The sequence below is a fragment of the Paroedura picta genome, chromosome 16 (genome assembly GCF_049243985.1).
Source record: "Paroedura picta isolate Pp20150507F chromosome 16, Ppicta_v3.0, whole genome shotgun sequence".
Lineage (NCBI taxonomy): Eukaryota > Metazoa > Chordata > Lepidosauria > Squamata > Gekkonidae > Paroedura > Paroedura picta.
In genome coordinates this window covers 9,062,813-9,085,247 of record NC_135384.1, presented here as the reverse complement: position 1 = coordinate 9,085,247, position 22,435 = coordinate 9,062,813, and the positions used below count along the sequence as shown (strand labels likewise).

The window sequence follows — 22,435 nt, the reverse complement described above, 5'->3', positions numbered from 1 at the left end:
GTTCAGGGCCAGGGAGGTGGTTGGTTGGGAAGAGTGTTAGGAAAGGGAGTGCCAGATACAAGAACAGAAAGCAGGGAAGAGGTAAGGCAAATCAGAGCCTTAGGAACTATCTTGATCATTTAGGTTTCTTTTTTTTTTTAATAGCCTGTCAAGTTTTATCTGGCTGTTATAGGACTACTAAAAGTGCACATAACTAGCCTCTCAGGTCCTGTTTGCACCCAGTGTTGACCTTGGGCTCAAACCTCTCTGATTGTTAACTCTTGTAGCCAGTGAATTGTGCATCTGAAATCTAGCAAAACCTTCCTGGCAATCAACACCCACCCACCAATAGAATTCCCCCTCCCAGTCCCCTTGTAGCCCACGGCTGCATTGACAGAGGATTTACTGCTGCTGTAAACAAAGGAACACACAACAATTATGGGCAGGTGAATTTACTGGCATCACGAGCACGTCGGCATTTGGCCAAAAACTAAATCAAAAATACCATACAAGAGGGCTTCCGTGCTCTGCCTTCTTCCACCCAGGCCGACTTGAAGCTTTCCTTCCTGCCAGTCATTTCCTCCTGCGGATCGCATTATCCGCTCCCACCGCCTGGCTCAGGACAAAGGATGGGAATCTCGCCCGCATTTCCCCTGCCTAATGGCCAGCAAGTCCAGCTTGGCGTTGATCGCATCCAGCCCGCTCAGCACTCGCTCCAGTTTCTGCAGCACCTGCGGATCAGAGTGGGCAGCGCTGGCATCGGGTGACTGTGGCGGAACGGGGGGCCGTGGGACAGCGGGGCCTGGGAAGGGCACAGAGCAAAAACCCGCATCAGTGCGACCGCGTCTTCAATCTGCTAAAACCTCCTGGAGCACAGCGTGCAGAGTCAGAAGTGACCACAGGGAACCGAGCACAGATTCTAGTGTTAGGGTGTAATCAAAAAGATGAAATGGTGGGACTGCCTCCCTTTTGAGAAAAGGCTGGGGCGTTTGGGGCGTTGCTCTCAACTAAGGGGGAAGGGGATGCGATGCTTTCAAGGATCAACGCTCCCTTCGTCAGATTCTATTGCAGCTTGGACTCTGAAAAGTGTTTGCTCCAAAATTCTCGGTCTCTCAAGTTCTACTCGACTCAAATCTAGCTGTAAAAAGATGGATGCGTTGGACAGAGATGTTTTTTTTTTCCGCCTTTTCCCATAGCCTGAACATAGGATCGCTAAATTAAATTGGCAGGCAATAGATTCAAGAAACAAACAAAAAATGTTGTATACTTATACCCCGCTTTTCTCCCCAGTAGCATTGCAAAGCAGTTTACAATGCTATTTTCTCCTTCAGTTTATTCTCCCAACAACTTGTGAGGTCGGTGAGGCTGAGAGTGTATGACTTCCCCAAGATCACCCTCTGTGCTTCCATGGCACAGTGGGAATTCAAAATTGGTTTTCCCAAATCTTAGTCCCTATATCACACTTAGCTGTCCCTCAAAAAGAAGTACACAAATACAATGAATGGATATAATTCCACTGCACCTACATAGATCTCCAGACCCACCTTTTAATTACAGGAAATCTTGTTCTGTCTGCCTCCCCAGGGCTCCTACTGCTTTGCCAGGCGGGCATAGATACTCTGCTGAAAACTAGGGGGCAGCGGGGAGAACACTCTAAAGAGGAATTAAAAAGCTGCCTATTTCTGGCATCCACGACAGAGAATTCCCCATGGCTCCCCTCTTTCCAGAAACCTACCTCCCCCATGAGCCACGGTACCGTGTCTGGAACAAATCTTTTCTTGCAGATGGTGATGGGTGGTCCCCAGGTCTGTGAAGTGCTTCACATGGAATATGTGCTCTGCAGCAGGATCAGAAGCAATAGCATGGAGCTCCCTTTGTGCCGTTCTGCCAATGAAGCCCAAGCCGACCTTCCCAAGAGAAAAAGACAGTCAGTAAGGACCAGCAAGCTGTGCCTTCGAGAGCCACAGGGGTAGGGATCGACGGGGAAGAGGCAATCAAAAAGTTTTGCAGATTGTCTGGCTCTTCCTCAAATGACAAATCCGCCGCCTTGAGGCAGGTTTGCAGATTAGCGGATCCCCTATGCAATTCTTCACAGTTTCTGAAAGGATTGTGGATTACTGTTCTGGGACACCTGCCTGCTCCATCTTGGAGCCTCTTGCTCACCCTGCCCCCCCCCCTGCCATGAGAAGCTGTAACCGGCCAGAGCCATATGGAAGGGTGGTATAGAAATCAAATCGATAAATGAACGAAGGCAAGGACCTCAAGGGAACAGGCTTCAGACATCATCTGTGCTCCAAATTTTCTGCCACATGTTGAAAGAAAGGAAGTAGCTAAGGAAGAACAGATCCTTCGGCCTCACCCCAACTGCGAAGCGCACCACTCCAGTTCTCTCTGCCTCTTCGACAGCCTCTGGATACCCTAAGGGGTCCCCGGTTTTCAGCCCGTCGGTCACCACCACAAGGATCTTGGTGGCTGCGTGGCGGGCCCCTCTGTGTGGGACGAACAGGTCCCTGCTAAACAGAGAGAGGAGTGTGGTATGAGCAGATTGCTACGACAGTAGGGGAGACACAGTGGAAATGTGCCAACACAACGGAGAAAAACTGTCTGAAACAGGACAATTTTAAGATGCAGTGAACCAACTCGCTCCCTGTCTTTTCCCTTAATGTTATTTTTGCTTGTCGTGACACACGAAACCATCCTTCTAAACAGCTCTCACCAATTGCGGTCTTCTTGATGTGGTCAAATTACTTGCAGGGAGTTATTAAGTGGGGGACCATTAAGGCTGTGACCTTCAGGCTGAAATGGCACAACCCGTTCTATAGCCTCGTTTTGTGGCGGGTGTCGTTTCTGCAACCAATCCCCCCCCCCCCCAAAATGAGTCAATCCCTGAAGTAGCCCCAATGAGCATAGTAGCCCCAATGAGCAAGGAAGGCTGGCTACTACTGTGGGTACATTCTTTGGGGAATAGCCACAGTCAGGGGTAGTCAACCTGTGGTCCTCCAGATGTCCATGGACTACAATTCCCATGAGCCCCTGCCAGCTGGCAGGGGCTCATGGGAATTGTAGTCCATGGACATCTGGAGGACCACAGGTTGACTACCCCTGGCCACAGTGACAAAAGCCTGTGTTGAATTGCTGCCCTGCTAGAAAAGGAAGAGGGGTGCAAAGGAAGGGAGCCAGGGGATACCCACACAGCTTTCCTGATGGCGGAGGCGGTGTGCGTGGAGCCTTGCAGTTGCTTAACCTGGCTGAGCAGTTGATCTGGATCAGGATTTCTCTGGAAGTGCCTGAAGTCAAAGTGCTCCTGAAAGTGGCTGGAGAACTGCAGGAGGGAGAACTAGAGAGGACGGAGAGAAGTTAGCGGGGCGGGAGAGAGCTCTTCTGCGGCACTTCACTGGCATTTTTGACAAGATGAGAGGAACTTTGCCTGCCGAATTTCACCACTTCCCATTAGCCACCGTTGCAGATTTAATTATGCACCTGGAATTTTGTAATCCTGCATTTAAGTCGTGCAACTTTTGAACCTGTCTATTTACCTGGCAAAGGATGAAGCTCTGCAGGTAGGACTAGAGGTGGGGACTAGAGATCTACTGGTGTTACAACTAATCTCCAGGCTACAGAGGTCAGCTCCACCAGACAAAATGGCTGCTTTGGAAGGAGGATATAACATCACATCCCCTGAGGCCTTTCCCCAGGCTCCACCCCCAGCATCACAGATTTCCCAACTCAGAGCAAACCTTGTGCAAACGAAACCGTGACCTTGCCATTGAACTTCCAGGGAAAGGCAACGAGAGTGGAGAAAGACAGTCCTTTTTGCTTACATGCCAAAACAATTCTGGTGCCACCTTAAAGACTGACACATTTATCAGCATCTTTTGAGGGGAGACAATGCTGATAATAAATTAACATTGTAATCTTTCTTATTTTCTGTCCAGCAACTAGATATTTTGAGCATTCCATACAGATTTTTAAAAAGATTGTTACTACGCTGTGCCTGAGTTGTCGCTTCACAGTGGCAAACATTGATAAAAAGGGTGTTTTATAGAAAGTTCCATTCTGTCTCAAAGGGAAATCACAGAATCAGAGTTGGAAGGGTCCTCCAGGGTCATCTAGTCCAACCGCCTGCAGAATGCAGGAAATTCACAACTACCTGCCCACCCACAGTGACACCAATTCCATGTCCAGATGATCCCCCCCCCCAAAAAAAAAGAACCCTTGGACAGTCCAGCCTGGAGGAAATTTGCTTCCTGACCTCAAATTGATGATTGGCATTTCCCTGGGCATGCCAGAAAGGGCCACAAGAGCCAAGCACTGACACAGTCCCTTCTGCCCACCTACTCACAATCTGTCTTAAGTTCACATACAAAATCTAGACAGGCCTTTCACACCTTTTGCCCCGTTCCCTGTAGCACAGCACCCCCTACTGACCTGTGTATTGTTGGGAAAGCTTTTCATGGCATTTGTAACAAACTCCTTCAGATGCATGAACTCTGAGGAACGCATGCTGCTCGAACCGTCGATCACGAAGATAATATCTCGGGCATGATTTGGGCACCCTAGGTGGGAAGGAAGGAAAGCAAAACAGAGCAGGTCATTCTTAGGTAAACAATTTCCCTCCATTCGTAAGTCTCAGCTGCATGGAGGGTCCGTGACTTAGTGGACACAAACTTCTCCTGGATGCTTGAGGCTGACTCTGCACGGACAGGGGTTGAACTAGATGTCCTCTATGGCCCCTCTAGGATTCTATGGTACAGCACATGTTTGGGATACTGAAGGTCCCAAATTTAATCATTGCACCAGAGCATCCAGTTAAAGGATCTCAGATACTAACAAACTCAGTATGTCAATTCCTTGGGCTTAATTTGAGCCAGGATTGACAACTGTATTTATTTATTTTATTATTTATTACTACTTTAGACTTCTATGCCGCCTGCCTGGGGTTGCTGGCTCATGATGGCTCTAGTGTATCTTCATGAAGAGCTGGTTTTGTACCCTGATTTTTACTACCTGAAGGGGTCTCAAAGCGCCTTACAATCACCTACCCTTCCTCTCTCCACAACAGACACCCAGTGAGGGAGAGCTCTAAGAGAACTAGCACCAGCCCAAGGTCACCCAGCTGCCTGTGGAGGAGCCAGGATTACAAGTCTTTTCACTTGGTCTGCCACTTTGTTTGACACTCCTTCCCACCCATCCTTTTCCAAACCCTTTGCTTACGTCCTTTCTCTTTGTTTCTTTGGGGGGTTTCTGGCCCACTTAAGGCATCGGAGAGGTCGAAACCTTCATCGTGAACAGAGTCTGTGAAAGAAGAAAGCAGGGTGAGAATGTGCCAAGAACATCGGGAAGGCCACCAAGATATCGCCTCAGCCCAGAGAGAAGGGTACCAAAGGTAAGGGACGGATTAACTCTCTAATTTACAAGGAAAGTTCTAGGTGGCTTGCTGGCTGCCCTAGAGGCCTGCCGGTGGCCTGAACCAAATTGACGCAACCCCCAGTTGTGCTGCCACACCTGGCCTGTAGCAGTGACAATGGGAGTCCCTCATTCGCTTGCACCGGGATCATTTTAAGGTCTCAATCCACCTTTGCACGGGATCTCCCAGCATGACGGAGCCACTGCTTACCTGCTGCTCCAAAGAAGAGGAAGGTGAGGACAAGGACTCCAAACACCCCCATGGCTTGTCCCTCACTTGCCTTTTCAATCTCTGAGCAGAGGAGCTGCTGCAAGAGGACAAAGGCTGCCTCTCCGTGGGGGTCAGAGGCCAGAAGGGCCCTGACTGGAAAGGTGGGCGGCAAAGAAGCCACATGCCTTTTAGGGACAGCAGCCACTCTTCGGTGTGCAAATATTTGCCGCACAGACTGTGGGAGGGAGGGAGGGGTTTGCTCTCTATCTCAGTATGTCCACATAACAGTGCATTGGATCCAGTCAGCTTTTCCCGTAAATCGTGACCACTTCCCCCGTTTAGGACACTCTCAAGTATACAAGATTTTTGTTCATGCCGCTAGGGATGCCAGGCCCCAGGGGGGAACTTGGGGATCCCCTGGAATTATAGTTCCTCTCCAGGCAACAGAGATCAGTTCCCCTGGAGAAAATGGCTGCTTCGGAGGGGGGACTTCCCAGCATTATACTCTACCAGGGACCCTCCCTGCCCCAAATCCCGCCCACTCCTGGCTCCACCCCCAAAGTCTGCAAATATTGGCAGCTCTACCTCCAATGCACGTTCAGCCAGGGGGGAAAAACAACACCGTTACACCCAGCAAACTCTACGCTCAACTTTTCCTCTCTAGATCAAATCCGTGAGACGTAATGTCTTGGTTGGAACTTGTAATCAGGGAAAGTAATGTGATCCACCAGACTGGCAGGTGGGTGGGTGGGCAGGTGTCGTTATGCAAGTCAAAAAGCAGTCCTCCTCCTCCCTCTTTACACCCTTCCTTTGTGGCGGCGCCTCTTAAACCTGACCCGTCAGCAAAGGAAAATGAGGGTTGATTACAGGGTCTGAGAAGGGGCCTATATAACCGAAGAGCTCGTCGGCCGGCTCTCAGACACTTTGCTTCCGGATGGTGCGGGTTTTTCATCGCCATGAGGCTGCCTGAGATGCTGAGTCCCCTGATGGTTCTCCTCCAGAACGTTCTGCCTCCTGCAGCAGGCCAGGAAAGGATGCTGCGCTTCGTCACCTTGGTACACGGGGACGCCCGGGGCTAGGACGGTCTGGGTTCTCTGGGGATGGAGAAGGGCTTAATACCTTGGCCCAAAAGAAGGCTTCTTTTGCTCTTTGGAAGGCCTGTGTAGTTGACGGAATTATTGAAGGGAAGATGGCGGGCCGGGATTCCTGGATGATTTGAAACATGTGAGAAGACCTAGGGTCAGGGTTGCCAGGTTCTGCCGGTGGGGGACAGGGGGGAGAGCTGCCAACCCCAGGCTGGAGTTTTGGGAGTGGAACCTGGGGATGACAGGGACCTCAGTGGGGTACGAGGCCATAGAGCAGGGGTGGCCAAACTGGGGCTCTCCAGATGTCCATGGATCACAATTCCCATGAGCCCCGGGCCAGCATAGTCATGGGAATTGTCATCCATGGACATCTGGAGAGCCCCAGTTTGGCCACTCCTGCCATAGAGTCAGCCCCACCTTCTGAATCGTTCGTTTGCTCCAAAGGGACTGGTTTGTGTTGTCTGGAGATTATCTGTAGTTCTGGGAGATAACCAGACCCCAACTGGAGGCTGGCATCCCTACCTAGGGTACCGGGAAGCTGCATACAGAGAAATTATCAACATGATGATCAGTTGGGCGATGCAAGGGTCCTAAGAGGCGGCACGGTGTGTCTCTGTATGCTCTGCATGTTGCACCTAAATTGATGGATTAACAGGGCTAAGAGCCTCCACCGTCTCAATGTCTAAGTACTGGGAGGGTCCACCACAGTGATCTGTCCTGTCGTGTCCCCCAGACCCGCAAAAGCCAGTTAGAACGAAAATGTCTTACTCAGGGGCAAAACAAAGTTAGAATCCAATAGCACCTTTAAAACCAACAAAGATTCATTCAAGGTAAAGGGGGCTGTGTAAGATTGAATTTTTCTTTTCCCTTGTAGGGTCCCAGCCATTTGTTGTGTGTGTGTGTGTGTGTGTGTGTGTGTGTGTGTTGGGGCAGGGGCGGTGTGAAAAAAAGCAGAAAAGAGAGAAGGAAACGGGGACAGATAGGGAAAGACCTCACATCAATGGAAATCAACCAAGGGTCCCAAGGGGAAAGGGTCTAGTCAGGCTGGTCTTGTAAGCTGGTTAGAGTCTGTTGTTTCCTCAGTTGGGGGTTGGATTTTTGATTCTCTGTGATTCCCCTCCACACCATTCCCACCCCCCCTCAGGTTTATCGCCATGGGGACCGATCCCCTTTGGGCACCTACCCCACGGATCCCCACAAAACAGCCGCCTGGCCTCAAGGCTTCCAGCAACTCACTGAGGTACAACCTGGAGACACTTGTATTTTGTGTGTGTTCCCATTGGTGTATGTGGTGGTGGTGGTGGGGGGGGGGGGATATGATCCATAAAAACTAGGCAGATTTCCATTTTTTGCTTTGGGCTAGAACCCTGTGCTAATGCAGGGTTGCCAGCTCAGGGCTGGGATTCGGGGGCTGTGGGCCTGAGGGAGGCAAGGTTTGAGGAGAGAAGGGACTTCAATGGGGTAGAATGTCATAGGGTCCAAACTCCAAAGCGGCCCTTTTCTCCACGGGAACTGAACTCTCACCGCTGGAGATCTCTCAAGAGGTCTCCAGCGGCCACCTGGAAGTTGGGAACTCTATACTGATTAAGAGTGCATCTCTGTCTGGATTTAAATCTCTCATTCTTTTTTTTTTCTTGGTGTCCTCCTTTTCCCTACTGCAGTTGGGTATCTTACAACAGAAAGCGCTGGGGCGTTTCCTCAGGGAGAAATACGCTGGATTTTTGAGTGCTTCCTACAAACCACAGGAGGTAAACAGAGTTCCTGTAAGCTTTGATCTTCCTGCCCGTAATCCTTAGATTTGCCCAGCTGCATCCATGCGTCCCCTTGTTCTAGTATGCGTAGGACAACAGAGGCTGGAAGAGACTTGACGGACGCTCATATTGGCTGTTCTTTGCTACTGCGTTGCCCCTGAATCTCTCTCCTCTGATGCTGTGGTGCTTTCTCAAGGCCCTAAAGCAGGGGTAGTCAATCTGTGGTCCTCCAGATGTCCATGGACTACAATTCCCATGAGCCCCTGCCAGCATTTGCTGGCAGGGGCTCATGGGAATTGTAGTCCATGGACATCTGGAGGACCACAGGTTGACTACCCCTGCCCTAAAGGATCTTGGAGAAAACGGAGGACTGGGAGTTTCCCAAATAGTTCTCCTCCTATAACTCCTCCCCCCCAAACCGTCTCTTCTCACTCAATTACAACTTTGTTTACATCTTCCTGTGGCCGACATGTGTGACAAAAAACCCCCATGTTTGTGCCGGTTGCAGATCTACGTCCGCAGCACCGATTACGACCGCACCATAATGAGCGCTCAGGCGAACCTGATGGGGCTGTATCCAAGCTCGGAGCCTGAGGCTGGCTGGAAACCAGTTCCCATCCACACGGTGCCTGTTAGGTATGACAAGGTAAATGCGCAGGGAACGGTCATCCGGAGTCCTTTGGGAGGGACATAATGCTCTGCAAAGAGTTATCCTCCAGTGCATGCTAACACATTTCTTCACGGTTCCCATCCTGTCACTTTTGCACTGCGTGACAAATGGCCTAATCCAGGGGTAGTCAACCTGTGGTCCTCCAGATGTCCATGGACTACAATTCCCATGAGCCCCTGCCAGCAAGTGATGGCAGGGGCTCATGGGGATTGTAGTCCATGGACATCTGGAGGACCACAGGTTGACTACCTCTGGCTAATCGGTTGGACTTCCGGTTTCTCAAATTCGGCCCATCTTTCCTACTTGTGCCTCACAGCTGCTGAAGCCGCCAACGCGGACCTGCCTGCGATACCAGCAGCTGATGGAGGAGACCATCAATTTGCCCAGCTATCAGGCAAAGATGAAGGCTTGGAAGGTATCAGAGAGGGGGCTTAAGAGCAGGAGGAAAAGCAAACAAAAATATTGTTGTTGTTGTATTGGTTACCTGCCCTTTCTCTTTGGACTCAGGGCTGGGTACATCAGGATAAAACATACAAACTATCCATCCATCCATCCATCCATCCATCCATAGTATACAATAGATAATTAACATCTAACAGTTTGATCCTTAATTGCTTATTCTGAAATTACTATAGGAAAGAAGGAGAGAGGGGGCAGAGAAGTCCTACCAGCCCAAAAGTCCTACCAGCCCTGCTAGGGAACGGCCTCTGCAGATCATGTTACTTTTCAGGAAGGCTCAAGTTCAACCTCCTCTCCTTTGCAGGGCTTCATCACCATGATGGCCAACTATACAGGACTAAAACCTGAGCATCTATCCCTGAGGGGCCTTTGGAAGGTGCACGATGCCCTCTTTTGCCAGGTAGGGAGGCTATCTCGTTATAACTCTTCCCTCAACCACGGATAACCTTCAGTCACACCTTCCTTTCTCCTTCTCTGGAAGAAAACCCACAATCTGAGCTTGCCCAGCTGGGCCACGCCACAGGTCCTGGCCACCCTTCAGGAGATGGAAGCTTTTAATGTCGAAGCCCACGTGGGGATGCACGCCAGCCAAGAGAAGGCCCGATTTACTGGAGGTGAGGACGGATGCCTGAGTAACTTTAGGAAACAGTGAAAAGCCACAGGGGTGGCCAAACTGTGGCTCCCCAGTTGTCCACAGACTACAGTTCCCATGATCCCCTGCCAGCAGGGCCGTGGGGTCCAGCTTGGAGCTTGCCATGCTAAGAGTGCCATCAAGGCCTTGTGGCCTTATATCAAGACCCAGCAGGAAGCTGGGAAGCCACCCTGGGGGTGTGCCTGTGACCTTTCTCTGAGTCGCTTCCGGCCAGCAGCCAGCGGAGTCTCCTTCTTGCACCACCAGAGAACAAGCTTTGCTTGGGTCTCTGACAAAATCCGTGAAAGCTTGGGCCGCAAGTAATCTGTTTTATCTTCAGTCCCCTTTTTGATGTTGTGGATCGATGGCTGGTTTGATGGCACCCCCAGGTGGCAAGACCCGGTAGTTCACCTTCAGAGTCTGGGAGATGGCCTCTGAAATGCCAGGTCCTCCAAACTGGGTTGCCTTCCAGGCTTGTAGCAACACTATCTGATGTGATGCCGTTCTCTTTTGGTCTACGGCAGGGGTAGCCAACCTGTGGTCCTCCAGATGTCCATGGACTACAATTCCCATGAGCCCCTGCCAGCAAAAGCTGGCAGGGGCCCATGGGAATTGTAGTCCATGGACATCTGGAGGACCACAGGTTGGCTACCCCTGGTCTACAGAGCTGGCTCTGCTGTGCTTCTTGATCTGTATTCTCTCTCTCTCTCCAGGACTGCTCCTGGGTGCCATTCTGAGCAACTTCTCCAAGGTTGTGTGCAGAGATCTGCCCCTCAAGATGATCATGTATTCTGCAGTAAGTCCTTCCCAGCTGAACGTTTCAAAAGTCCCGATAGAAAGGCACGGGCAGTCAAGGATCTCCGAGGATCTATTTGCATTGGCACTCCACCTTGCTCCCTAAGAGCCAACTTGGTGTGGTGCAGGGGTGGCCGAACTGCGGCTCTCCAGATGTCGACTGCAATTCCCATCCTGGCAGGGGCTCATGGGAATTGTAGTCCACGGACAACTGGAAAGCTACAGTTTGGCCACTTCTGGTGCAGTGGTTCAGAGCGACGGCCTGTCATCTGGAGAGCTGGGCTTGATTCCATGATTCCCCACTCGCCCTACAAATGCAACCAGCTGGGTGACCTTGGGCTAGTCACAGTTCTCCCAGAGCTCTCTCAGCCCCACCTACCTCACAGGGTATCTGTTGTGGGGAGAGGAAGGGTAGGCAATTATAATACTCCTTTGGGTATTGAAATGTGGGGTACAACCCCCCTCCCAAGCTCTTCCTCTTCTAATGGAAACCCAGAGTAGCTTCCTTCATTCTCCCGTCTTCCATTTCATCCTCACAACAACTCTGTGAGGGAAGTTAGCCAGAGAGCAGGTGATAGACCCAAGGTCATCCAGCAAGCTTTCACGGCAGAGGGGAGACAAACACAGCTCTCCCGACAAAAATCGCTAGGGCTTGACCATCGTCCAGACAAATCAGTCTGCTTCCGTGGACGTGAAGTCACGGTTAGATGCGTCTTCATCTAGAGCTTCAGAGAGCTCCAGACCGCAAAACTTTATGCCAGAATAAAAACTTGATAGACTTTAAGTTGGCACAAGACTCCTGTTGATTTTTCCTTTAAGGGAGGTCAATATTATTACCCCTCCACCCCCCATTGCTAAGAGAAGGTGTCTCACCCAAAGTGGTATTGGAGCTAGGGGTTTCCTTCTCTGCATAGAACGGTGTGGATGGTAGTTTTCCAGGGTACTCTGAAGTCCACCTATAATTGAAAACTGCAGATTCAAGATCCCATTTTTACAGCATGAAAGCTAGGAGTGCCAGGCTTAGATAATGCCCCTTTGAAGGTGCTGGTAGAATATTATTGGCCAGGTTGCCATTGAATCAGAATACAACTCAGTTGGCCACACAGAATTTAGATGGGTGAACCTAGTATTTTAGGTAGGAAGGAGGTACCTTAGTGCCTCACGTTATGTATAATCACATTTTGATACTTTTATTCCTGCTCCCTTGGCCTGATTTAGCACGACAGCACCTTAATTGCCCTGCAAGGGGCGCTGGGCGTTTACAACGGTCACCCTCCACCATATGCCGCCTGCCACGGATTCGATTTCTACCAAGAAAGCAATGAGTATATCTGCTTGATTACTTTTGTTGGGAAACAGGGTGTTTGGGTCTGCCCCATGAAGATTATCCCTGCAGCTAAACAGAAATAATAGGGGTAGGCATTGCAGTGAGGATTTTGCTGGCACTTTCAGAGAAACCAGACTTTGATACGGGCCGACGATTCAGCCTCCTGCCATTCGCTTAAAAATTAAATTTCCAGCTCTTGAGGCTGAGGAAAGGCTACATAGAATGCCTACCTGTTCTCATAAACCAGAAGAAAACCTATCTCACCCTATCCCAGGCAACAGCCTATATTAGTGTTTTTGAACAGGCTGCAGAAACTTAAGTATTGTTTAAAGCAGATTATATATGGCCTCTCTCTGCCCTTTGGGGGCTTTCCCTCCCCTTTAGTCTGATTTTGATTTGTATTTCCAACTTTGAATGTATTTTTATTCAAGGCGTACGAATCCATTTTAATTTCTCTGAAGAACAGAAGTGCATGCTTCCCTCTGGGAAAACGGCAGGCGCAATTAACTTGTGGCATTCCCCTGCCAGATGTGGAGGGCTAAACCTTATTCAAGCATTCCGTTTCAGCACAAACCGCCATACGGAACTTCTCAATGATCTAACCACAAAAGCACTCCAAGATGGCAATTGAGCCAAAGCACTTCTGTAATTAGATCGTCCGAGAAGCTCTGTATGTCAGAGGTAAGAAAATACAGAAATTGGATGCTGTACGAGTCAGGTCTAGAGCAGGCTTTAACTTTTTTACCACTGAGAAACCCCTGAGACATTCAAGCTTGGAGAAACCTCAGAAGTGTTGCAATCCTGTAGAACAGGGGTGGGCAAACCGTGGCCCTCCAGATGTCCATGGACTACAATTCCCACGAGCCCCTGCCAGCATTCGCTGGCAGGGGCTCATGGGAATTGTAGCCCATGGACATGTGGAGGGCCGCAGTTTGCCCACCCACCCCTGGTATAGAATGTTTGAGAAGCAGAGCTGTGGACACACCCACCTGGGGCCCCTCCCCTTCCCACCCCACATCCAGGCCCATTATTGGCTATTTTGGTCAGGTGGGTAGATAGACGTGTGCTAGGAGTGGTGGCATACAAAAAATATAATAAATGGCTAAGTCTCCTGATAAGAGGGATATATGTATGTACCTGAAGGAGTGAAATAAGTTCATAATTAGTGTACTTGTCATAATAGAAAACTGTACACTGAGAAATTAGGTTATCGGTTCACAAACGGCATGTGAACGAGCTTGTTCCTTAAATACTTTCCTGTACAGCCTACTCTGTAGTTTTGTCAATTGCATCTAGCTCTGTTGATACTGTGTAACCTTTGTTTTGTTTATACTACACACATCATCAAATAGTCACTGTGTCAGCAAACCTAGTTGTGCAGAGCAGAGCAGGAGGCTAAGAAGGAAGCTGTGGGAGGTTTTTAGGGCCGGGCTACAAGGAAAACACCATGTATTTGCGGTGCTGATAAATTGCGCCTACAAGTACCTTCAAACTGAGCTTTCCTGCTTTCTCCTCTCCTTACAGTTCATTCAGTGTTTCCATGTTCTATCGCAATGAAAGCGGCCAGCGACCCTACACGTTAACCTTACCTGGCTGCCCCACACCTTGCCCCCTGCAGCTCTTCGTTCGCCTTACCCGTAAAGTGGTGCCTCAGAATTGGGATGCGGAGTGTCAGAACCCTCAAGGAGGGCCAGGTAAGGAGGGACTTCATCCCCCTCCCCGGCCACATTCACTCAGTTTGTTTTCCTCCTTGGGATGGAGTCAGGCCAAGTTGACTCACAACCGTGTGCTCATTTGTTTTCAGGACGCACTGTAACCACTCTGGCTGTCATGGTGGGCCTGCTGAGCGTGGCTGTAATCGGTGTGTGTGTCTTGTACTGGAGGAGGTGAGAAGATGGGCCGGTGGCAACAAGGAAAGCCTCCAACCCAAAATAAAGACTGCCAGCTTTGGGCTTTTTTCTGAGAAGTGTGGCTTCATAGTGGCCTGCTAGGCCCCAGCGCAAAGGATGCTGGGTGAAAACAGCAGCGGCTCATAGTCAAGGAGTCAGCTTCCAAGCATAATTAGTGTAAATTACTTCCCTCCTCCACCCTTTCTCCAAGGAGCTCTTGACTGAATACACAGTTCTGCCTTCCTTCACTTCTCATAACCCTGTTACATAGGAGAGGCTGAGAATATGACCAGCCCCAAACATTTTCCCAGTCCAATTCAATCACTAACAACTTCCACCTCTGACTATAGGGTGTGTGAAAATATCATGCATGCCATCCTGCCAGTGGAGTTCCCATGGGCATGCAAGTTCAGCCTCCGGTACATAATTCACCCTAGAGGGGCAATGTAGACCTTTGGGACTGCTCCACCAAGATAATCCTCAAGAATCAAGGCTCTACTCGGTCCTTTTCAGTGTCTCGGATTCACCAAACTCCCCATCCCTCAGAAACAACATCTAAATATTACAAGGGAAACATGCTTCTAGTCCTTATGATTGCAGTCCTTGGAATGGGGAGGGGAGCAGGGAAGAGACTGGCTGGGCATTCCAGGTGGGATAAAACACAGTATGCAGCAGTGTAATTTGCAAACATGGATTTAGGATGTCCTACAAAATTCAGCCATGTCCCCTGAATTCATGTCCATCACTCCTGGTTTCTACTACTTGCCCCTGATTTTATCCATCTAGCCACCTGGTTCCTTCTTCCTTCCCAATCTGAATTTTAGGTAGAGAACAAGGCAGCATAAATTAAGCAAAAGAGACAATCCAATGGCTTTCAGCATTTTATTTTGCAGACCGTACAACAATCCCTGGTCAAAGAGATTTAACTGGTATCACCAAGTACAAAATCTTACGATTGCTTGGCTACAGACATGCCATACAACAAAATAAATAGTACAAAACTAGATTTGTTGGGAATCTTGGAATTCTGCAGGGCCAGCCTCATCGTTGGTAACCTCAAGTGCTCGTCACAAGAACAGAACAGTCAGCCAGCCTGAGACTAAACAACAAGAAATATGCATTCAGTGTTCGCTTCAGGGTATCCATACACTCCCAACAGGCCCCCTACCACCTCACTGCCCTTTCCCAGAATTACATGTGGCTACCATGGGTTAAATCTGGCCAATGGGCTGTAGAGTCCCCATCAGTTAAAATTCTCCAAACCCAAACTGTGTAATACATTTTTAGGTGTATCCAAAAGGTCTGAAGATCAGACCTCTGAAGATCAGACCAAAAGGCCTGAAGATCAGACCCCATCTGCCATTTTCTTGGTGATCCCTGTGGCATCAGGGACCCGCATGCAAAAGAGGCACTGTGTCACTCATTCCTCTCCCCGCCCCCAGCACAAAACCCAACATGGCAAAGCTTGGATGCAGGAGACTTTATTTAGTCCTTTACTGCCCCACCTTTCCTTCAATCCCAAGCTGCCTCTTGTACCTGCAAGCTCTCAGATGGATCAGGCCGCATCATTCTGCTTGGAAAGGCCACCAAAAAGCCAGAACTGGGAAGATTCCATTACCAATCTGCAGAGGGGGGGGGGGGGGAAGGAAAGCAAACTAGTTAGCAAAGCAGAGCTCCCCTTAGCCCCTATCCTTTTCCTACAATTTTGGGACCTCTCTCACCAGCAGTGTTAGATAGTTAGGATTTTCCTGCTGTTTTTACCTGGATCATCTTTATGCATTTGTCCTGAAGTGCAGCTCTCCTCTCCTCTCCACATGGTTGCTATCCTAGGGCGGAGACTGTTTAACCTGGGAAGAACGACAGGGTAAAAGATTGGCCACCTGTTCAAATTTTATTTGCTTTTGCAAAGCATATTCCGCTTTCTCTTGTGTGTCTATCACACCACACCAATTGTGTTACTTAACAATTTACAGGTACTCCGTATGGCTAGAAACATGTTACACACCAAGAAGCAAGGCACTGATGCAGTTTTTTTAAACAGCAGAACAGTGGAGGAGGGACTTCACCCCTTCCCTGCTCTTTTCCATTCAGAATTTGTCACTGCTGTTTTATTCCTACATAGCACAATTACAAGATGAATGACAAAAAAAATTCCAGTCATGGGGGACAGAGTTGCTTTGCTTCCTGCAATTTCTCCACTCTAAATTCTCACTTCTTGAAGTTTTGTTTTTAAACAGTCATTTGGGCTTCTTGTTTTATGTTGTTCCACGTTTTCAAGTGGTCACAATTCAGGCCTTTGCCCAGAGATTTCCCATCACCTGCATGACAAAGGTTGCCTTATGGCACGGGTGGCCAAACTGTGTCCAGATGTCCATGGACTACAATTCCCATGAGCCTCTCCCAGCACATGTCATCCATGGACATCTGGAGAGCCACAGTTTGGCCATCCCTGCTTTATGGCATCTCCAGATTTCTCCATTGCCTTTAAGCCAGACGGCTCAGAGCTTGAAATCCCTGGCTGTCACCCTCCCACCTTCAAGGCCCCCTCAGTCTCCAGGGGTGTCAAGTCCCCAGGAGGCACGCATGACTTCACGGTGCTCAGAGCCCAGTGCTGACATCACTGGGGGCCTTCTTCCTACACTTTGGGCTTTGCCGTCTTGCTCCCCCAGCATCTCCCACATCTCTCCTGCTGGTCCCTCCTAGCAAATACCAAACAACCATTCTTACCTTCTCCTGACAGTGAACTTCCCCAAAAGTATTCACATGATGACGCAGTCTTTATGATGGGGCTAATGCTGGGACCATATACCAAAAGGCTGGTGCCATCTGCCAAGAAAGAGCAACCTGACATTAATTGGAATTATCTCGGTTAAGTCCTTCACTACATCAGTAGCCCTCTTAGAGCGACTGGGGAAAGGAAGATGGCTACCTCCCCTGCACCCAATTAACAATCAAAATGTATGGATCTGGATAGAGGAGAATGGCATTCTTGACTTCCTTCTTAAATTAACCACCCCCTCCCCCCCAAAAAAACATTCTGTATGAAACTAGTTATACCTCTTAGACTTCCCTCTAAGAACCATGGCTTGCATTATCAGTAAAGCCATAATTCCCACACTGGGAAGGAAGTGTGGGAACTTGGCATAAGCAGGGATTCTACTCCTCAGTCCCCCTTAATGTCAAGACCAGGGGGCTGCACAGTCATCGCCATGGCAATCCGAGCCCAGTGCTAACATCATCGGAGGAACCCCTGTGGTCCTTGTAAGCAGTCCTCAACATCTTCTACTGACAGCAATCCCCGAAAAGCAGCAATGAGCCATAGAGGGAAGACTGATATGGACATCTTTCTACTTATGGCGCTGGCTCAGCCTGCCTTCCCTGTGGGAACTATCAGCACACAGCTGGACCACAACAACAAAGCACACCTAACACGGTCAGCTGCACCTCAAAGGGGAAGGCAGAGCCATGCAGCCTTTTAAACAGCTTACCCAACTGCAGATCTTTCTGTGGAAAAATCACCCTGAGCTGCAAGGGAGGGCGATATATAAATATTATCAATGCATTCAAGAATAGAGAATCCCCATATCAACTTCCTGGGGGCCTCACACTTCCCTGGAGCATAACCTGAGGATGCATGCCCTCCCTGGTAATGCTTACCCAGGACAAGAAGATCCCAGAATGACCGGCAGGCTCATCTTCATGCTCCATCACTTGCAAAGAGGGGCCAAAGCTCCTGCGGGGAAACAGAGACAGGCGATTATTCCCAGCTTCATTCCCTTTCCACCCCACCTGTATTTCTTTTACACGTTCTGTTCTGCCCTTAAGCGTTGCTCTTTAGTCCTGCAAAACAGCATTACCTTCTCCCCACGCTCCCAGCCCTCGCACCTGCCTCTTTACCACCCATCTCGTTTCCCCCGCTCCTCACTCCCAGCGCCATTACAGAAAGTAGTCTAATTCAGTCTCCCTTCTGCCGGTTCTCCCCTTCACGATTACACCCCAATAGCGACTTCTCAACCCACCCTCTTGCCATTTACTCCTAAGGAGCCCCACCTTTCTTCAATTCCCAACGCCCGTCCCAATTCTCTTGCGGTTTTCAACCTCTAGTGTTGCAAAGCAGGCAGACATCCCAAAGGTGCTGCTTTCCCCTTTTACAGCAAGGATGAGCTGCACCAGTTGGATTTCATAGTGCAATCAAGTTGTAGCGGCGCGGGGAACGAAGAGAGCCCGGTTCCCCTCCACGATTTTTGCATCCCGCTCACTCACCCCCTTCTCGGCGCCATTGAAAAAGGAACAAAAACCGCCCACGTGGCCCTTTTATACTTCCACTCTCCTCCCACTTCCGGGTAGAACGCGCCTATCTCACGCGCGCTATTTTGCGCATGCGCTTAATTAAAGACTAGGCACGCCGAAGCTTCCGTCTGTCTGGCAAAGGGGCGTCGCGCTTCGCTGATGCGCATGCGTAATAGGTAGGACGGCAGCTGGAGGCGATGCGCCTCTTTGCGCGCATGCGCATCTCCTCCTTGGCGGTATTCATTAAGTTTAACTGCTGGTGATGTAATTGTTAGGAAGTTATTTGGAGCGAGGTCTGGCTCACGCGTGCAGGGTAATAAGGGTGCCGCTAAAGCGTGGTATCCTTTATGGTTGCACGTCCAGGGAGGTTGCAATGTCCAGGTTGCTTCGCAGTGACTCCGTTTCCAAAACGTTTTGCGTCCTATTGCAGGTCTCCGGAGAGTTCGTGGCAAAAACAAGATTTAAAGCGAGCTGATAAATCTGCGCGGAATTGAGAGAATAGGGTTTGCTGCCAGGGAGCTCTGTGCATAATAGCACCATTGTTTGCTCTCTGGCAAGCATGTTGGTCTATCAAAGAGCAGGAAAGCTACCTGTGGATTCTCGTGTGTGGCGGTAGCACGTGCATTGCAGTGTGTTTTCCTGGCTGCGTGCCTCTCTGCAGTTCTCTTTGGATCAGGGAGAGCTTTCCTAGGGCCGGCTGCCCGTTATTGTGTCTTTCACAATATGCTCTTTGTGCAGGGCAGATTGAGAGGAAACATTCCGTTTTGCCGATTGGAAACGGATGAGCAATGATCCGTTTCCCCCCTCTAGCCATTCAAGGCGTTGGTAGCAGAAGGACCCAGGCTAATCTTAAACACATCCCGATTTAGTTTAATCCCAGCCCTGTAATTCAGATCACAAAGCCCCTTTGCTGCTCCGGGTTCTTACTCCCATTGCACAAGGGGGCCAAAGCTGTTTGAGGAGTCTCTTTCCTTACTTGCTGTTCCTAGGATAATAGAACCCCTATACTTCCTCCTAGGAATTCAGACTGGCAAATGTGTTCTCCACTTCTCTGTTTTATCCCCACAACAACTGTGTGTGTCTTGCTAGCCTGGAAGCTGTACATTTCACCTTTCCCCAGGAGCAGTTCTATCTGAGCTCTGTTGTGGGGAGATCAAGGGAGGGCGATTGTAAGCCACTTTGAGACTCCTTCGGGCAGTGAAAAAAGGGGGATAAAAATGATTATTTTTCTTTTAACTGGAGATGCTGGGGATAGAACCTGGGACCTTCTGCATGCCACATAAGGTTCCTCAACTGGGCAAACACCACCATCACTTTGGGATAGTTTCTGGCCAGAAAAAATGACATGGGAACAAAGTTTAAAGTAGGGACCACCCACTGGTTTGCACCATGGCTATTTTGGTCCTAAAACTTATCTTTGCCCCGATATAGTTTTGGGGCTGCCGTAAAGCAGCTTGGGAGCTTGTCCTCTACATGCCATGCGATTGCCAGAGTCCAAAGGTAGGGGAAGGGGACAACTATTTTGAGGAAATATGTACGAAGGTATTTTTAATCTGTGCTTCGTTGTGTTATAATTAGCATTTCTTCTCGTGTGAAGCCTGGAAGATTACAGTATAGACCGCGCATGATGACTTTGGGGCCCCTCCCGTTCCCACCCCTTACAGCAGGGGTAGTCAACCTGTGGTCCTCCAGATGTACATGGACTACAATTCCCAGGAGCCCCTGCCAGCATTCGCTGGCAGGGGCTCCTGGGAATTGTAGTCCATGGACATCTGGAGGGCCGCAGTTTGACTACCCCTGCTCTACAGGCCCATCATTGGCCATTTTGGGAGGTTGGGGCAGATTGACACGACCATATATTAAAAATTAGCAAACTTCCACCCATTCAGGAAACCCATCCAGGGCCATTAAGAAAGCCTAGTCTTGTCTTTTTTTCTGCAGTGATAAGGAAAAGTTCTTTTATCCCTTAAAAGGAAAAGGGCTATAGGCTTTATTTGAAGCTGAAAATTCAGAGGGACTAGTAAATTACAGAAATTGATCATTATTATGTTACAGTTCAACAGCAAGGACTGATTCGCTGAGGGAAGGAAAATGGTGCAAGGGTTAAATTGTCAGAACAGAATCTTGGAAAGGTGGATCCAAATCCCTGCTCTGCCTTTTAATTTTGCGGGGTGCCCTTAGGCCAGTCACACACGCTCGGCCTAGCCTACCTCGCAGGGTGGCTGTGAGGATAAATTGCAGAAGGGGAGAACCACAGAAGCCACATTAGGGTCCACATTGAGGAGAATGACAAGATATAATATATCAAGTCCATAAATAGCTGGCAAAGGTTAAATCAACAGAGCAACCTTGAAGGGGTCTCTTCCAATCCAGACCCCCAAGGTTGTATTCAAGTTCAGCTTCCGTGCTGTGTGAGCCCCCTTCTGTAGGAGTTGTGGAGCTGATTGGGCTTAGTTTCAAAAGCCAGGGGAGAGAGAAGGAATGTATCCATTGCACTGAATTGGCAGAGACCTCGCACAATGGTTGCAAAAACATACAAATGAGAAACTGGCAGGTGGTGTTGAGAGGTTTGCAATTTCCATCTTGAATGCCAGCTGTTGTACCCAGTGGACTGCAGAATGCCAGCTCACCAAAGAGACAAGTAAAAACAGGCCCGCTGCCCTCGTGCTTTGGAAATGATGCATCAAGAAGAAATCTCTACCAGGCTGCATCCGGCTGCAGAAGTTCCAGGGCGCCCACGATCCCCGTTATAGCTGGAATGCAAACCAAGCTTCTTCTTCCATTTCGTTTCTACAAACCTCAGGCTCCCTTCTCCCCCTGCTATAGCTGAGCTTCAGGAAAGGTTTTACCCTCCTAATCATACCAGCCATTTCCTGGAATATCCAAAGGACTGCCTCTCCCATTATGCTCCCTGGAAAGCATTGTGCTCTGGCAACACCAATCTGGGAAATCCTTGGCCCTAAAGATGCTCGCCTGGTCTCGACCAAAATCAGGGCCTTTTCGGTCCTGGCCCCGACCTGGTGGAATGAGTTGCCAGCTGAGATCTGGGCCTTGCTGGAGCTGTACCTCCGGTTGCTTGGGAAAGTGCACACAGGTGCAGCTGGGGGGGTAGAGCCCTAGCAGCCGGGACATCGGGAGGGATGTCAGCAATGAGCCCCCCCCCCAGAAGCCTTAGGCCCTGACAGCTGACCCTCCCTGGGGGTGCGTCAAGGTTTACCCTGCGAAAAAACACCAAAGAGCCAGTTTTCTTCTTCTTTGAACCGGCCTGTTTTCCAGGTGGCTCGCACCCCGTCGCTGCTGAAACCAGAAACCTCCCTCAAAATAGACCGCTTGCGGATTCCTGACCCCAGAAGCTGAGCCAAGCGACGGGTGTGGGAGAGGGATGAGGGGATATTTATAGGCCTGGACTACCCCTGAATATGCAGCCTGAAGAAAGAGCCTGCTCTTCCCCCCCTCCAGTTCCTTTCTCTGGGGACAGTGCTGGGCTGCCCCTGATTTTCTGCATAGGCCGGCCAGAGTGGGTCACGACTGCCATGGCAGGAAGGTGCAAAATAGACTCCACAGAAGACCTCGGTGACAATACTCAGGGAGGGCAGGGTTCTGTGAGACCGTCTTGCTGACACGCAGAATACAACACCGAATCTTTGCATTTGCATCTGGAAGTTGAAGATTTCATTTCAGCAAGGGCCTGGTCCCTAATCTCTAAAACGATGCGAGCCAATTTTTGCTTGAGGCAGAGGAATTAATAGTATGTCCTGCAGAAAGGCCCTGGAGCTCTGGTTGCTTCTGTTCCCTGTCCTTTAAAAAAAAAACCTTCCAGGAAATGCTCCAAATGTCCCCATCTTCCTTCTGCAGTTCTTGCAAAAAAAAACCAACAACGAAATAAAACCGCATGCACACAAACAAACAAACAATCGTGTGTACGCACAGCACAAAATTTCT

The 22,435-nt window shown here is 49.6% G+C and overlaps 2 protein-coding genes, 1 long non-coding RNA gene and 2 other non-coding genes across 8 annotated transcripts; 1 reads left to right on the top strand and 4 right to left on the bottom strand.

The window, feature by feature from the left end:
• Positions 1–415: 415 nt before the first annotated feature.
• On the bottom strand, positions 416–5,762 carry LOC143826768 (integrin alpha-M-like). Its single transcript, XM_077315761.1, has 7 exons — positions 5,597–5,762; positions 5,194–5,274; positions 4,408–4,535; positions 3,171–3,316; positions 2,339–2,489; positions 1,715–1,886; positions 416–781 (listed from the first exon to the last, which is right to left on the bottom strand). The coding sequence occupies exons 1-7, from the start codon at positions 5,646–5,648 to the stop codon at positions 597–599; spliced, it is 915 nt and encodes a 304-aa protein (XP_077171876.1). The 5' UTR covers positions 5,649–5,762; the 3' UTR covers positions 416–596.
• Positions 5,763–6,252: 490 nt separating this feature from the next.
• Positions 6,253–14,280, top strand: ACP4 (acid phosphatase 4). 2 transcript variants are annotated; one of them, XM_077315758.1, is made up of 11 exons: positions 6,256–6,651; positions 7,826–7,921; positions 8,343–8,429; positions 8,941–9,078; positions 9,419–9,517; positions 9,866–9,961; positions 10,043–10,175; positions 10,906–10,988; positions 12,206–12,312; positions 13,839–14,008; positions 14,119–14,280. In XM_077315758.1, exons 1-11 carry the CDS (start codon positions 6,553–6,555, stop codon positions 14,202–14,204), a joined length of 1,194 nt encoding a protein of 397 aa, XP_077171873.1. In that variant the 5' UTR covers positions 6,256–6,552; the 3' UTR covers positions 14,205–14,280. The 2 variants fall into 2 exon arrangements, with proteins under 2 accessions (XP_077171874.1, XP_077171873.1); XM_077315759.1 differs by lacking the exon at positions 9,419–9,517 and having other exon boundaries at positions 6,253–6,651.
• Positions 14,281–15,071: 791 nt separating this feature from the next.
• On the bottom strand, positions 15,072–18,541 carry LOC143826769 (uncharacterized). Of its 3 annotated transcripts, none has more exons than XR_013227125.1 (6): positions 18,467–18,541; positions 17,861–17,936; positions 16,931–17,029; positions 15,965–16,050; positions 15,740–15,825; positions 15,072–15,302 (listed from the first exon to the last, which is right to left on the bottom strand). It is a non-coding gene; the product is annotated as an uncharacterized LOC143826769 (long non-coding RNA). The 3 variants fall into 3 exon arrangements; XR_013227127.1 differs by having other exon boundaries at positions 18,302–18,478; XR_013227126.1 differs by having other exon boundaries at positions 18,254–18,469.
• On the bottom strand, positions 16,743–16,832 carry LOC143826868 (small nucleolar RNA SNORD88). Its single transcript, XR_013227149.1, has one exon. It is a non-coding gene; the product is annotated as a small nucleolar RNA SNORD88 (small nucleolar RNA).
• On the bottom strand, positions 17,360–17,450 carry LOC143826869 (small nucleolar RNA SNORD88). Its single transcript, XR_013227150.1, has one exon. It is a non-coding gene; the product is annotated as a small nucleolar RNA SNORD88 (small nucleolar RNA).
• Positions 18,542–22,435: the final 3,894 nt, after the last annotated feature.

Excerpts from the sequence above, each read along its gene's own strand:
- LOC143826768 (XM_077315761.1), bottom strand. The coding sequence starts at position 5,648 with ATGGGGGTGTTTGGAGTCCTTGTCCTCACCTTCCTCTTCTTTGGAGCA. Across the intron at positions 4,536-5,193 it reads AAGAAACAAAGAGAAAGGAC|GGTGCCCAAATCATGCCCGA; the intron begins GTAAGCAAAGGG and ends CTTCCCACCTAG. Across the intron at positions 2,490-3,170 it reads TCCGCCATCAGGAAAGCTGT|GGACCTGTTCGTCCCACACA; the intron begins GTGGGTATCCCC and ends TCTGTTTAGCAG.
- ACP4 (XM_077315758.1), top strand. The coding sequence starts at position 6,553 with ATGAGGCTGCCTGAGATGCTGAGTCCCCTGATGGTTCTCCTCCAGAAC. Across the intron at positions 6,652-7,825 it reads TGCTGCGCTTCGTCACCTTG|GTTTATCGCCATGGGGACCG; the intron begins GTACACGGGGAC and ends ACCCCCCCTCAG. Across the intron at positions 7,922-8,342 it reads GCTTCCAGCAACTCACTGAG|TTGGGTATCTTACAACAGAA; the intron begins GTACAACCTGGA and ends TCCCTACTGCAG.